This window comes from Rhopalosiphum padi, chromosome 3 (genome assembly GCF_020882245.1).
Source record: "Rhopalosiphum padi isolate XX-2018 chromosome 3, ASM2088224v1, whole genome shotgun sequence".
NCBI lineage: Eukaryota > Metazoa > Arthropoda > Insecta > Hemiptera > Aphididae > Rhopalosiphum > Rhopalosiphum padi.
In genome coordinates, this window is record NC_083599.1 from 69,264,790 (window position 1) to 69,280,319 (window position 15,530).

Here is a 15,530-nt window from a genome sequence, read left to right on the forward strand (position 1 = left end):
CTATTCTATGGCGGCAACATTCTCCCCCCGTTGAAAGTCTTGGGTTTCAACTGTTGTGTTGTTCTTGTCCGTCGGTAGCCTACATAACTTGATGACTGGACGACGCATATGCGTCCCGTTTGCTGTCCTTAGTGTGGCAACCCGAACTGTACCATCGGAGCCAGGATGTAATTCCACGACTATACCTAACTTCCACTTGGCTGGAGGCATACAGTCATCCTTTATGATTACAACATCGTCCTTTGCTAGTTGCACGCTCTTACTCGTCCACTTGCCACGAATTTGAGTTTGCGGTAAATACTCCTTTGACCACCTCTTCCAAAATGTTTGCATTAGATTTTGCACAAGCTGCCATCTTCGTAGACCCTTAGGCTCTTCTTTGGATATGTCTGGCTCATCCGGTAACAACATAGCCCCTCCAATCAAGAAATGAGATGGGGTTAATACGGCTAAGTCTGAAGGGTCGCTATTTAGGGGGGTCATCGGTCTTGAATTGAGACAAGCCTCGATTTGGCATAGTAGTGTACGCATTTCTGTGTTTGTAAGCTTATGATCGGATATAACTCTCTTCAGGTGATGCTTCATACTCTTGACGGCACTCTCCCAAATACCACCAAAATGGGGCGCAGCCGGTGGATTAAAATGCCACTCAATACCTTCTTTCTCTAAGTCAACACTAGCCTTCTTCATCATTGAGACTAACTCCTTTTGAGCGCCGACAAAATTTGTTCCATTATCGCTATAAATCTTAGCACATTTTCCTCTTCTAGACATAAAACAACGCAATGTCGCTATAAAGGACTTACTCGAAAGATCGTCAACTAACTCCAAATGTATGGCCTTTGTGGAAAAGCAAACAAATACTGCAATCCAAGCCTTCTTAGCTGCCACGCGTCTCAATCCACTTCGAATATATATTGGTCCCGCAAAATCTACACCTGTAACTGTGAAAGGTCTAGTACACTGCACTCGATCTCTTGGGAGCGCTGCCATCATTGGGTGATTAAAACGCGGCTGTGCTCTCGTACATTGAACACAACGCCATACCACTGACCTTGCAGTTACTCGACCCAGCAGTGGCCAGTATAAACGCCTTACCTCAGACAACAAGAGTTGAGGTCCTCCATGAAGAAGCTCCAGATGGTATTTTTCAAATATCATACGGGTTACTTTATGAGCGGCAGGCAATACCACAGGGTGCTTATGTTTATCCGCCATGTCTGAATTGTTGAGTCTTCCACCCACCAGTATTAAACCATCGCGTAGGAAAGGATTCAAACTCCGTAACTTGCTATTTCTTGATACTTCTTGTCCTTTTTCTAGCGACAAGATCTCTTTGCTAAAGCACTCAGCTTGAACCATTCTTAGCACCGTTTTTCTCGCTTCGTTCAAGTCATGTATCCTTAAAGATTGAGGTCCATTGATCTTCTTACGCAGGAACTTTGAATAGATTGTTAGCCAAGCTATTCCTTGCAGCATTTGGTTCCATTCTGAGTAGTGTTCTAATATATCATTCACTGAGTTGTTTGCTACAAGTACTAGTTTCACTTTACGTACTTCAGGTAGCTCTTCATTCGTGTTGACTATTGGATTGAAGATCCAATCTTTCTCATTCTTTTCCAACCAGGTGGGTCCCTTCCACCACAATTTTGCCTCTAAAAGCTCCCGTGGCCCCAAACCTCTTGAAGGGATATCCGCTGGGTTTTCATGTGTTACTATATGGTTCCACTGGCTGATCTCTGTAACATCCATGATTTGAGCTATTCGATTTGCAACATATGTTTTTAGCCGGCTGCTCTGGCTATTTAACCACCCTAGTACAATAGTTGAGTCCGTCCAAAGCTTGAACTGATGAATGTTGATTTGCCATGACTCAGCAACTCGTTGGGCCAGCTCCGCTAATAATAATGCACCGTTCAACTCAAGGCGTGGGATTGTGCTGCCTTTTAGTGGGGCCACTCGAGTTTTAGCGCATAGAAGTCTGGAATACCATTCTCCATCGCTGCTCTGAGTACGAATATAGATACAGGCTCCATATGCTTCCTCCGAGGCGTCGCAAAATCCATGTATATCTATGATCTCGGTGCGCTCGGGAATAGCTTTTCTGGGAATGGACAATTCCTTTAGCTGCTCAAGCTCATCATAAAAACGAATCCATCTTTGCTGAATGTCTACCGGAAGCCGTGCATCCCAGTCTATCTTCATAGACCACAGCTGTTGTAAAAATATTTTTCCTTTCACTAAAACTGGCGACAGGAACCCAAGTGGATCGAAAATTTTGTTCAGGTCAGAGAGTATAGCTCTTTTCGATAACGCACCTTCTGATGATCTTGCTACGATGTCATATTGAAATTGGTCTGCGACTGGTTTCCACTGCAACCCGAGTGACTTGACCGTGTCATCATCTCCTATATCTAATACGAACAAAGGATCGTCAACACACTTGGACATGTTTCGCAAAACAAATTCGGAGTTGGAACACCATTTCCTTAATGGTAACTTTGCTGAGTTTAGCACTGAGCTAACCTCTATTTGCAACCGACAGCAGTCATCCTCTGTATCGGCTCCCGTCATTAGATCGTCCATGTAGAAATCTTCGGCAATCACCTTTGCAGCTTTCGGTAATTCCTTCTCAACACTTTTTGCGAGTGCTATAAGACAGTAGGTTGACAGAAATGAGGCAGGAGTTGTTCCATACGTGACTGTAGTTAGCTGGTACGACCGTAGTAATTCTTCAGGGCTGGATCTCCAAACAATTCTTTGTAGGTCCCAATCTTCCCTTGCCACCTTTATTTGGCGAAACATTTTTTCTATATCCGAAGTTAAAACGAATTGATGCTTGCGGAAGCGAACGAGGATTGAAAATAAATCTTGCTGAACAACTGGACCACACCTCAAGACATCATTAAGAGATATGCCAGATGTACTTTTGGCAGAGGCATCGAAAACCACTCGGACCTTTGTAGTTAAACTTGATGCTTTTATTACCGAATGATGTGGTAGATAGAAGGGATTCTGCGTCTGAACTGAATCGTCCATTACTTGAACCATGTGTCCCATTTCAATATATTCGTTCATAAATCGTATGTACTCGGCCTTCAGATGCTCATCATGTTGTAATCTTTTCTCAACATTCAAAAAACGTGCGGTCGCCATAGGTAATGTAGTCCCTAATTCACTGATTGCCTGTTTGGTGGGAAGCCGTACGATAAAACGTCCCTCCTCATCACGGATGGTGTGTTGCTTAAAATGTTGGAGTGTTTCTTGCTCTTCTTGACATCTCTTATTCGCTTTTGATGCTCGGCCATAGCTTGTATCTTCAATGCTGCTGAGCACCTTCCAATCTTCCTCTATTGTTTGACCCATTGAGAAAAGTGCCGGTGTATGGTGGTTAGAAAGTTCTCCTGTTACGAGCCATCCGAAGCTACTTTCATGTAATGTGACTGAACCTATATTTAGTGGTATTTTTTTTGTTCCCAAAACATCAAAGAACGAGCCACCTCCAATAAGCAGATCGATACCTTGAGGTCGATGGAAATCCGGATCAGCCAGAAGTGGAACCACAGTCCCTGGTATACCCCATCCACCTGCCGGTTCTGGACAAGACGCTAATTCTCCGACTATATTAGGCAATATATAGCAAGAAATATTAATACTAAATTCATTCGTTCTTGATTCAACCTTCAACTCGCTACATGACCTTGCTCTTAACCAATTGTCTCCAATACCACTTATTGGTAATAAAGACTTCTTACATGTTAGTTGTAATAGATTTGCATATCTTTTTGACACAAAGTTGACTTGGGAACCGCTATCCAAGATAGCTCTGCACTGGCGTCGTCCACCATTTTTATCTCGAACTATAACTAAAGCTGTCGCAAGAAATACGTGAGAGTTTACCCTGGCGATTTTTGCTGGTACAGGTGCAGACACAAGGATTGCAGACGTAGACGGTGTTTGACCTTTATCCGGTTGTTGTCCTTTGAGCTGCTCCTTCTCTTCTGTTTTTTCTTTCTTTTCAAAATGCAATAATGAATGATGATTACGGTTGCACGTTCGACACCTGTAAGTGGATCTACAAGTATTTGCCATATGTCCCGAAGATAGACAATTGAAGCATATTCCTTTTCCTTGAACAAATGAGAGGCGTGCGTTTAATGGAACTGCTTTGAAATCTTCGCAATTATATAATTTATGTAGCTTGGTACAGTAATGACAGAAAACAGTTTCGGTAGATGCTACTAAAGCTCGCCTTGCTTCAGTAGCGGAATGTTTGACACTACTTCTCTTAGCTGCTTCAACAGCCATATTAGTTTTGATATCCTTTTTGTGCCCAGCTGCTGCTTCCGATGATTCAAAGGCTACACATCGACTGGATAGAAACTCCTCCAATTGCTTAAATTTTGGTAGCTCTGTATTTCTTTGGTGTAGCTGCCATCCATGTGCAGTGTTCTTGTCAAGTCGATCTATGACAATAGTGACTAGCCAAGCATCCCAGTGTTCTACTGGTTGCTCTATTGCTCGTAATGCTGCTACATGTGCACAAACATGAGAATGTAATTCTTGCAATGAACTAGCCGATGCTTCTTCTATCCTTGGAGAATCCAAAATTGACCTGATATGTGATTGTATAATCAAGCTTTTATTATCGTAGCGTTGTTTGAGCCTTTGTAATACTGCTTCATAGTTACCATCACTAACCGGGATGGATTTCACTAAGTCTAACGCTTGGTCGCTTAGACACGATCTCAAATAATAAAACTTTTGCGCAGCTGATAGTGACTCGTCGTGGTGAACCAGTGCCTTAAAAACATCGTAGAATGATGGCCAATCTTGAATGTTGCCATTGAACTGGGGTAATGGTATAGGAGCTAGTTGCACTCGATTGCTAATTGAGGTGTTTCCAAATGACACATTCTGTCCTGTCGTACTAGTTGGTCTTTCTGCATTTATTAGCTCTTGTATACGGGATCTTATATTATAATAATCAGCCTCAAACTTTGCTCTTTCTTGTTCAGCGCCTTCTATATCATCTACTGCGATTAATTCAATTTCACATTGAATAGCATCGAACTTTCGATTTATCTGCGGCAGCTCTTCTTGTCGAAAATCGAGGAGTGAAGTTGCATGTTCGACGGGATCAAATTTGTTTACAAATGTTATTATTCGCGTTAACGATGCCTTTATGACGCCCCGTTTTCTTTTGAGGTCCGTTAGCATTTTCTGCGACGATTCGTCGAGTACCATGATTGCAATGAAGACAGATGCTAATAATTTATTAGAAAGCTAAATATATATATAATAAATAAAATTTGAATACACGCATACAACAAAATAAATATGATCTAGTATCAAAAATAATGCGATATCAAATTAAAATGCCAATTGCTATATACGATAAATTGATAATAATATTTATAATTTATAATTCGCAATAAAAGATAATAGATAAAAGAATTGAAATATTAATCACTATGCAGTTACGCAACATAAAATATACCAATTAAAAATACCACAGAAATATAAGATTTAAGAATATATGAAATATACGTAATAAAATAAGATAAGATCACGTCGAGGTCACCAAATGTTCGGGCCGGGAACGGACAATAATAGGCCGTGCGCCCGGTCACCAAAATACTTCGCGCTTAATAAGTATTATACTAACACACCGACCGACCTATGTAAAATTGTGTTAATTGTATATAGCTCAACTAGAATTGGTTGGGTTCGCCGCGCAAATACTAGTGAGCTATGTAGTGTGGTGGTGTGTAAGTGTGTATATAGTATATGTGTTAGTGTGTACCTATACTTAAATCTAGGACGAATAGGTAACTTTATAATAAATAATGGTAACTCAAATCAAATCTGGTAAAAATATGATATAATAATAAAATAAACAAATTACGGCCCTTTTGGCCCAACAAGTAAAAAATGTATATAATAATAAAATAAACAAATTACGGCCCTTTTGGCCCAACAAGTAAAAAATGTATATAATAATAGGCCTAACCAAAATGCCGATTCGGCACAACCAGATATAATAATAATATATAAAATAATTAGGTAATAATTGCAAGTGTATAAACAGTAAATATCAAAAACTGTGTAGCCCTTATGACCAAACAGAATAAAATATAGATATAATAAAATCTAGGTAATGAAAAAAGTTATGGCCCTTCTGGCTCAATAACACAATAATTATAATATAAAACAAAACGCTATTAGAGCAGTAACCTGGTATAATTAATATAGAATATAGAAAAGAAAAGCCCTTCTGGCCTCACAATAATAAAAAAAAATATATAGCGCTTTTGGCTCAACAGAGTAAATGTTAACAATACCTAATAATATAATAATAATACATAAATAACAATAAAAAATAACTCACGACTTGTCGGTGCACTGCTGGCCAGCTGCTACCTAGACCTATATACACTAAAAAATTCACACTCAACAAAGATATTCACAAAGGTATAAAAAGACGCAAATGCTACGACGACTGCGACAATGAATATAATATATGATAATAGTATAATTTAAATATGGCAATTCGCACACCGGTATATAAAATAGATATAGTAACAAATATATGGCGATTAGCGCCCACGCAATAGTTATAAAAAAAATAGCAATTCGTGCATATTTAAAAAGATATTGTTCACGACGGCCTAGCTCACGACGACGGACGGAGAAAAAAAAGAAAAAAAACTGCGGCGGCCGTGTTAAACTACGCGGACCGGCGAGCCGGCGGCCGCAGATAACACGCCGATACCTGTTTTGCATAATATTATATAATTCACAAGACACAAAATATAATTAAAACAAAAATAAATATAAAAATAACGGCTGGTGCGCGCGAGTGTTTGTGTGTGTGTGTGTGTGTGTCGATCGGTTGTTCGTCCGTAACCGCTAGTATTATACACTATTATATCCTATTCTATGGCGGCAACACCAATAAATGAAATAATAAAAATTAAGAGATTTTAATTCATTTGGACAGTTATGTATTAATAGCTTGAAGTTTTTATTTTTAGGTATATAGGTATATAAGTATTTAATATTAGATGATACTTTTTAGTCGCCTAATATAAAATAGTTAATTATATTTATCATTAACTGAATGAATTAAAATAAGTATACCTACTGCCATAACTTAAATATGGCCTTTTGCAGTTAAAATTAGCTATAAATTTAAAAAATCAATACTAGGACATTGTTTTACTGGTTAAATGAAAAATGATATTGAATGAGACATTCTTGCATTATATAGAACTATTTTTGTTCAATCCAATAGTAGTCCTACCGTACTTTTATTCTCTTTTTATTTAAACTGATTACATGTTGAAGTATTTCAGAAGTTTAAGAAATCATGTTTAAGTATTTATATAAACAAATTAGTTAAAAATAGTTGCTTTTGTGTGAATAACCTTATAAAATATAAATGCTACTTTTTAAAAAGTTATATCAATATAGGAACTAATTGTTTACAATACTCGTAATATTTAAATTTAAAACACGATTGACCAATTTAATTTACAAAATGTTGATTCACGCCAGAGGTTAAACATTAATTCAATTGATTAATAAGTCATAAGTATTTACCATTTTGCTGTATTTTTTACATTATTTAATTATTACATTTTAAATGTAACCAATGTTTAAACAAATTAATAGAAAAAAGTGATAAGGAATTCATAAGCTCATTATAGTAGCTTTTGTATGAATAACCTTATAAAATATAACTGCAAGACTTTAAAAAGTTATAAATTCTATAATTTTATGAGCGAAAACCAACAAAAAACCATACATACAAATAGTTATTAAGTATATTTTTGAATTCTATGAAATTATTTCTCAATAGTCAAAAATTTAATTAAAATAATGTTAAATACATTAGCAAATCTAAATATTTAAATGTGGTGCTGAAATTTGCTGAATTGTATCAGTTTTCATTAAAATAAAAAGTATCATCAAACATAACAATATCAATAAGAAGAACATAATTTAATGAAAAAAATGATGTCACATTTGTAGTCTTAGGTAACTACAATTACTTTAAGAGTAATTATACATTTACTTTATTTTAATTAATTATCAAACCTTTCAATTTGGAATCATATAATTGGATCATATCCAATAACAGTTTTTATTTAAATCAATGGATTAAAAAAAAAATAAACGAAGAATATACATTCAATTATGATGAAAAATGAATGATATTTCATTCAGATTTGAGGTCTTGAATAGGTACAAATGTGCAATGACTTTTATACATTTAAATATTAACTAATAACAGTGATGAACAAAAATATAATTTTTCTGTGGTCCAAAAAAGAAATATAAAGTACCTTCTAAGTGTAAATAGATAAACGTACCATATTATAGAATGTACGTCTTCTGATGTCAGTTTAAAAGAAATACAAACATTTCCAGACGATAGGTAACAACCAGTTGAAAAAAATTTAAACACATTAATTAAAAATATGAACTTGATTGAAATAATTAGATACGTATTTAAATTTAGTTCGAGTTAAGCTTTTTGTTGTAACTGTCATAAGTGATAAGTTTTGTTTCATCTTATTCAAGGTGGATATAATAATATATAGACGTAAAAACTTTGATTATAAATTGATTGAATAACGTACACCAGTTGTGATTTCCACCAGGAGCGCTGCCTATCAGATAAAGGTTCATAATGTTCATGTTTTTATACGAAAATACGTTGCACAATCCTCGCAAAGCAATAAAATTAAAACATATCCATTAAAAATGAATAATGAATTACTTGGATTGATTACGATCAACATAAATCCATCTTCAATAATGCAATTGTTGATAATTATCCATATTTAAGTATCTACACAACATACTTTTTAGTTTTTGTACAAACGTGGTTTGAAATTAATTTTTTTACTTATCTAGAATGGCTCTTAACTCTTAAGTGTTTTGTGCCAGGGTGCAACTCTGGGTTACCCAAACAAAATAAAATGTATAAAATAAACAGCAGGGAATAAAACTGCAGAAGACGTAAGCTTAAAGTCAAAATACCTATAATCTATATGCTAAAATGCATTATGTGCTACACAAACTTCTGTATGTTTGAACCCTCATCGGGTTGTCACCGCTCCCGGTGGAAGTTACAACTTACAAGTGGTGTAGTTTTTTCGGCCCACTCACATTTTTGTAAAAACTACTCAATAATATAAATTAGCAACAGGATGTTCTCAAAAAACATACATTTTTTTAGGAAAAATATCTAAGTTTATTACGATTTCAAGATTTTTATTTTAAATATAGCTAATGAAATTGACATGAAAACACTTCTTTGTTTAAATAACGAAATTATTAAAGAATTGATACCTCATATTGGACACAGACCTAGATTTATATTAAATTTGGAACAATGAAAATCCATTATTATTCAAGGAATGCCCAATGTCAATTCTATTATAACCATAGGTGGTGATCGGGGGGGGGGGGGGTGCTTACAGGGACTTAGCCCCCCCAAAATAAATAATTGGAAGTTAAAGCCCCCCTAAAAATTTTTTAAAAACAAAAACGTACTTTTGTACAGATTACAGAATATTTTATTATTATTATTAAATAAATACCTAAACTGTAAAAAAAAAGAATTTTACATCAAATTTATATGTAAATTCGCTTTTGTTTGAATCTAAAAACTATATTTAATAATTAATAAGGATTAGTATCACACATAAACGTGCTGAACGTCATACTATATAGGTATATAAATATAATATATATATTCTGTGTACTAATTGAGTGTATTGGCTATTTGGCTACAATAATAAAATTGAAAATATTTTTTCATTTCTTATTCTTGTTATTTCACAAGAAACGATAATAACTGCCCCGATGCCTGATATTATAGTGAGATATTCCGGCTATTATAGGCAGATCGCTATGGCTGTATTAGAAATAAAGTAAAGTTTATCATGATTGATTAGATTAGATTGAATGATTCGTACATTGTGGTAACGTTCATTCTTCATTCGTACTTCGTATTGACTGTTTACGAAATATACCATTTTCTAAATTGTATTTTGCTTATTGTTATTTGATATCGGTCTTCGAAAAAACGTTTTAAAAATTTATAATTCTGTTCATTCAAATATGTTTGAAATATTTAAATTTAAATCTAAAACAATTGAAGAGATACCCACAGGATCGACGACAGATACTACTGATCAACCTGAACCAATTGTCGACGATTTTGATTTAGATTTAGGTGATTTAGGGCCGGTATTTCAATGGGGGTTTATCTTAGGATTAGGATAAACCAAAAACTATGATTAAGGTGAACCTTAAATTAGAACGAGTATTTCAATCTTCTACTTAACTAAGCTTTAGTTTAAGCCTTACTATGACCCTAGAACAATATAGAAACGAAACTCGATCAGCTGATCGCTGAATTGGTTCCCTATGATCTGAAGTCTGAACAAGGAATTGGTTCCGTAAACCAACATGATGTTAGACACAATGTTACCGATATTATGAAAATGGTTCCAAGACGTAGGCGGGGTATCTGCGCGGGGTTGGGTTGGTTCCCGTCACGGCGTCACCGTAAATTGTAACATCGCCACACCGGTACGCAATTTTTTTATTGTTTTACAAACCGACTAAGTTTTGTTTTACAAATTTTGTGTTTGATTTTCACTTCAAAATGGTTGTAAAGTGTCTAGTGTGTTCGAATAAGTATGGATCCTTATCAAATGTTACTTTTCATAGATTTCCAAAGGATAGCGAAAGGTAAATATTATAATTAATTAAATATTAATAATTTATTAATCTAACAATTTTGTTATATATAATTGTATAATGTTTTAGATTTTATAAGTGGGTTGAACTTTGCCGTCGTCCTGATCTAACAGAAAAGAGTCCAAACATTTGTAAACCTACTTATAGACTATGCTCAGAGCACTTTGTCAAAACAGATTTCAACAGTAATGGTCGGTTGAATAATAACGCTGTGCCTTCTGTATTTAGCTGGTCTGATGTGGAGTTGAAACAAACTGATTGTTTAGAAACAATCCCTGAGGAGTCCATTCCTAGTACTTCAGGAACAATGGCCTATTCTGCTGACATTAATAGTGAATCTCTATCGTCAATCAATTGGTCAAATATATCTGACATATTTTGTTCAACTCCTAAAAGCTCTACATCGAGATCATTAACTTATTCATCAGGGAACACTTCAACGTGTACAACACAAACACATAAAGATTTGTCCAGGAACACACCACGAAAGGTAAAACTTAACAAACTGCTAATTATCCAAAAGAATAAATATAATGATCTTCATAAAAAATATCGTGCACTTAAAAAGCATTGTTCTGACCAAGAAAAAAAGTCTTCAACATTAGAGTATTTTCATTTAATGTGCGACAAGTTTCTAAATAAAGGTTTTGCTAATTTTGTTAAAGTACAGTCCAAACTAACATTGCAAGATCCCCGTGGGCATAGGTTTTCTTATGAGACAAAACAGTTTGCACTCATGATACATTTTATGGGTCCTAAAGTTTATAGATTTCTTCGGAAATCCTGGAGTTTGCCATCTGTTAGAACTTTGCAAAAAACTACAGAGAATTGGGAAATTAATCCTGGTTTGAATGAATTTTTGTTCAAAGTTCTAGCAGTAAAAGCAAACTCCATGACAGCAAAGGCTAAAGAATGTGTCTTGTGTGTAGATGAAATGTCACTTAAATCTTTTCTTTTCTTTGATTTCAAAAAAGATGAAATAATAGGTTTTCACAATACAGGATTCATTAAAACTTGCGATGTTACTAAATCAGTTATGGTCATTATGATCAGTGGTCTACATAGTTCTTGGAAACAACCTATAGGCTATTTTTTTGTCGCTTCTACTTGTACTGGATATGATCTGCAAAATATAATCTTCCAAACTATTCAAAAGTTGTCCAATATTTCTTTTAATGTAGTAGCAATGATTTCTGATTTAGGCTCAAATTTTAAGCGCTTTGCAGATCAACAAAGCATTACCCCCCAGACCCCTTACTTTAATGTTGGAGACAAAGAAATTGTTTACATGTTTGACCCACCTCATTTATTAAAGGCAACTAGAAATAACTTTTTCAATTACCGTTTCAAATCTCAAAACAAAATAGCAGAAAAAATTCATCTTACAAATTTTTATGATTTTGATAAAAGTAAACAACATCAATTGGCACCTAAATTAACAGATGTTCATTTAAATCCTAATAGTTTTCAAAAAATGAAAGTCAAATTTGCATGTCATGTTTTTAGTCATACAGTGGTTGCAGGGATGACTACCCTAGTTTCTTGTAATGAATTGCCACATAGTGCTTTCGATACAATTGATTTCATAGATTCCATGGATAAACTGTTTGATATATTTAATTCCCGCCCCAATTCTACCGAAGTTTCTAATCATGATGGATCAAAACGTTATTCATTGCCATTTTCAAACTCTTCTTATCAGAAAGATTTTTTAAATTTAATGTTTAATTATTTTGAAAATTTAGAAATTCAAAAATTTGATGCTGTAAAAAATGAGTGGGTCAATATAGCTAGACACTATAATATAAAATTTATTAATGGCTGGTTAATATCAATCGCTGGATTAAATCGTCTTCATCAAAATTTAACTAATAGCAGTGATTCTGAAATAGATTCAATATGTACTAATAGGTTAAATCAGGACAAATTAGAAAATTTTTTTGGAACTGTAAGAATTCAAAATGGAAATTGCATAAATCCTACATGTATTCAGTTTAAAAGAACTTTTAAAAAACTTTTTTGTCTTGATTATTTTGAGCACTCTGAAGGTGCTAACTGTATTCAAGATTTAGATGATGTCTTACTCACTCTTGAAAAAACTCCTATAAGTGAAATTAAAGTACTTTTCCCTGAAAAAAATCCTATTCAAATTCCATTACCTATTGCAAACATTAATAATTACAAACAAATTAATATACCTGAACAGAATGCTTTGACATATATTTGTGGTTACTTAATTGGGCAATGTTTAAAAGTTCATCAATGTACAACTTGTTTAAGTTTTGCACAAGCAACTACTTCGTTATCCAGTGAAACATTTTATTCCCATTTTAAATCATATGAAGCAAATCCTTCTTTATTATTTGGTAATTTAATGATGCCCGATTCTACTTTTTATCAGTATATTTTTCAAATTAATCAAGTTTTTGATAGACATTTCATTTCATTAGCTCCTCAGCCCAACGTGGGTAAGACTCTTAAAGATTTAATTTTAAATACAATTTTTTTCTATCATCCGTGTGATAATTTTCCTAAAGACTTCTTAATTAACTTATTCTTAAGATTTCGAATATATAACTCATTAAATAGAACCAACAAGAAATCTCAAGCATTACGTACTGGTAAAATGAACAGAAAAGTTCAAATTCTTTCAAATTTATAAATACTGAATTTAAAAAAAAAAAACCAGCTGTTGATATTAATTCATTTTTGTTTATGCCTATAATGATTCATAACCAACGAATGTGTAACAAATTAATAGTAATTTCAGTATTATTAGCCAAATACATTTCACTAAAATTGTTCTTTTTAGGACTAACCTCTGGTCATGTAACAAATAATAAAATTGAATAGTCTTTTATTATATTGATTCAGAAAGCGAATACTTTACTTAACCAGTTCTTTTTAGGACTAACCTCTGGTCATGTAACAAATAATAAAATTGAATAGTCTTTTATTATATTGATTCAGAAAGCGAATACTTTACTTAACCAGTTCTTTTTAGGACTTAAACAGTTCTTTTTAGGACTTAAACAGTTCTTTTTAGGACTAACCTCTGGTCATGTAACAAATAATAAAATTGAATAGTCTTTTATTATATTGATTCAGAAAGCGAATACTTTACTTAAACAGTTCTTTTTAGGACTAACAACTGTGATCATATGAAAAATAATAAAATCGATGTATTCTTTTATTACAGCGAGCCATTTAGTATTGTTATAATAAAATGTATGTATTCTTTTAATGTAATATATTATTTTTCATTGAATAAATTAAATATATTCTTACGAAATTTCCAATGTGTTTGTTCTTTAAGCCTAGTATTTTATTCCAAATCCAATTACCTATTATTACACTAGTCATTAATTTAAGTATTGTAATATTTTTTCATTAGAGTAAATTTTAAATCTTAATACATAAACATAAATCTTGGTAAAATTAATAAACAATATTGTCGTATTCGTATTGTACAAAAACTACAAAATGGTACAAATGATATTGTGATATTGATATGATATATTTAATTGATAACGTATGCCACGCCCATCTGGAGACCGTGTTCAAGGTCACAACTGCCTGATTCGGCCAACGCATGGAGTTTCGTACCCCTGCTATGACTATATTGTTTATTGTTCCATGGCTTATCATTATAATATCATGTTAAGCGCATGCGATAGTGTACACAACAGTATGTTATCAGTGATAATGTGATATATAATTATTGTTAATGTGATCATTTTTTAATATTTTAATTTAATTTGTGAAATTGTTTTAGACAGTAAGTAAAAGTCAATGCATTTTGTTTTAACCAAGTTCAATGTTGTTAACTAATAAATATTATAATAGTTTTATATAGTTGTTTAGAGAAGAAAGATGGCAAAGAGGAGTGCTAATTTTTCATCAGACGAAATCGAGTTGCTGAAAACATTAATACATAAAAGATGGGACAAAATTGAATGCAAAAAATCGGATTCATTAACATGGAAACAAAAACAGTCTAGTTGGGAAGACTTAGCTAAAGAATATAATTGCAACAGTAAATCTCTTGAACACCGTCCAGTGAATATACTAAAAAAGAAATGGGATAATATAAAAAAAACATTAAAACAAAAAGTGACTGCTGAAAAGTCATATCTTAAAGGAACTGGTGGTGGACCAGCCAAAAATTTATTGGTGTATAGTCAATCAGAATTGGAAACACTTGATAATCTTACTATTCAAGCAACTGGAGATTATGCAGTATTTGATTGCGATGGGGACAATGAACCAGGTTAGTTGTATTTTATAGCTGTATAATAAAATATATTTTAAAAGGTTTAATGAAATCAAACATTTTTTTATAGATATTACTTATAATAACGATAATAATGAAATTTCAAACAATCAATCAACATCAAAACTAGAATTTAATTCAGTATCCAGTAATCCTGGAAAGCAAGACTGGGATGATTATTCGCCAGCATTATTAAAGACTCCATTATCTAAACAATTAGTGACATTCGTGTCTTCACCATCAGATCCTGTACAGGTTATTATTGTTATCAGTTTATCACATTACATTTTGTAATTTAATATTGTTGTAATTTTTACTCTAGTTAACTCTATAACCATCCTATATCAAAATTATTTTCTGTTGAACTTAAATAAAGTTTTTAAGTAATTAATTAACTAACTAACAACTACTAATGTAAGAATCATTTAAGTAAGTACATTTTAGTACTGTTATAATTTTTTTCTATAGGAAGAAA

The 15,530-nt window shown here is 33.3% G+C and overlaps 1 protein-coding gene across 1 annotated transcript; it reads right to left on the reverse strand.

Moving 5' to 3' along the window:
• On the reverse strand, nt 1–5,247 carry LOC132925506 (uncharacterized). The gene has a single exon (XM_060989897.1). It carries the CDS (start codon nt 5,245–5,247, stop codon nt 1–3), a length of 5,247 nt encoding a protein of 1,748 aa, XP_060845880.1.
• Between the last annotated feature and the right edge of the window lie 10,283 nt (nt 5,248–15,530).

Excerpts from the sequence above, each read along its gene's own strand:
- LOC132925506 (XM_060989897.1), bottom strand. The coding sequence starts at position 5,247 with ATGGTACTCGACGAATCGTCGCAGAAAATGCTAACGGACCTCAAAAGA.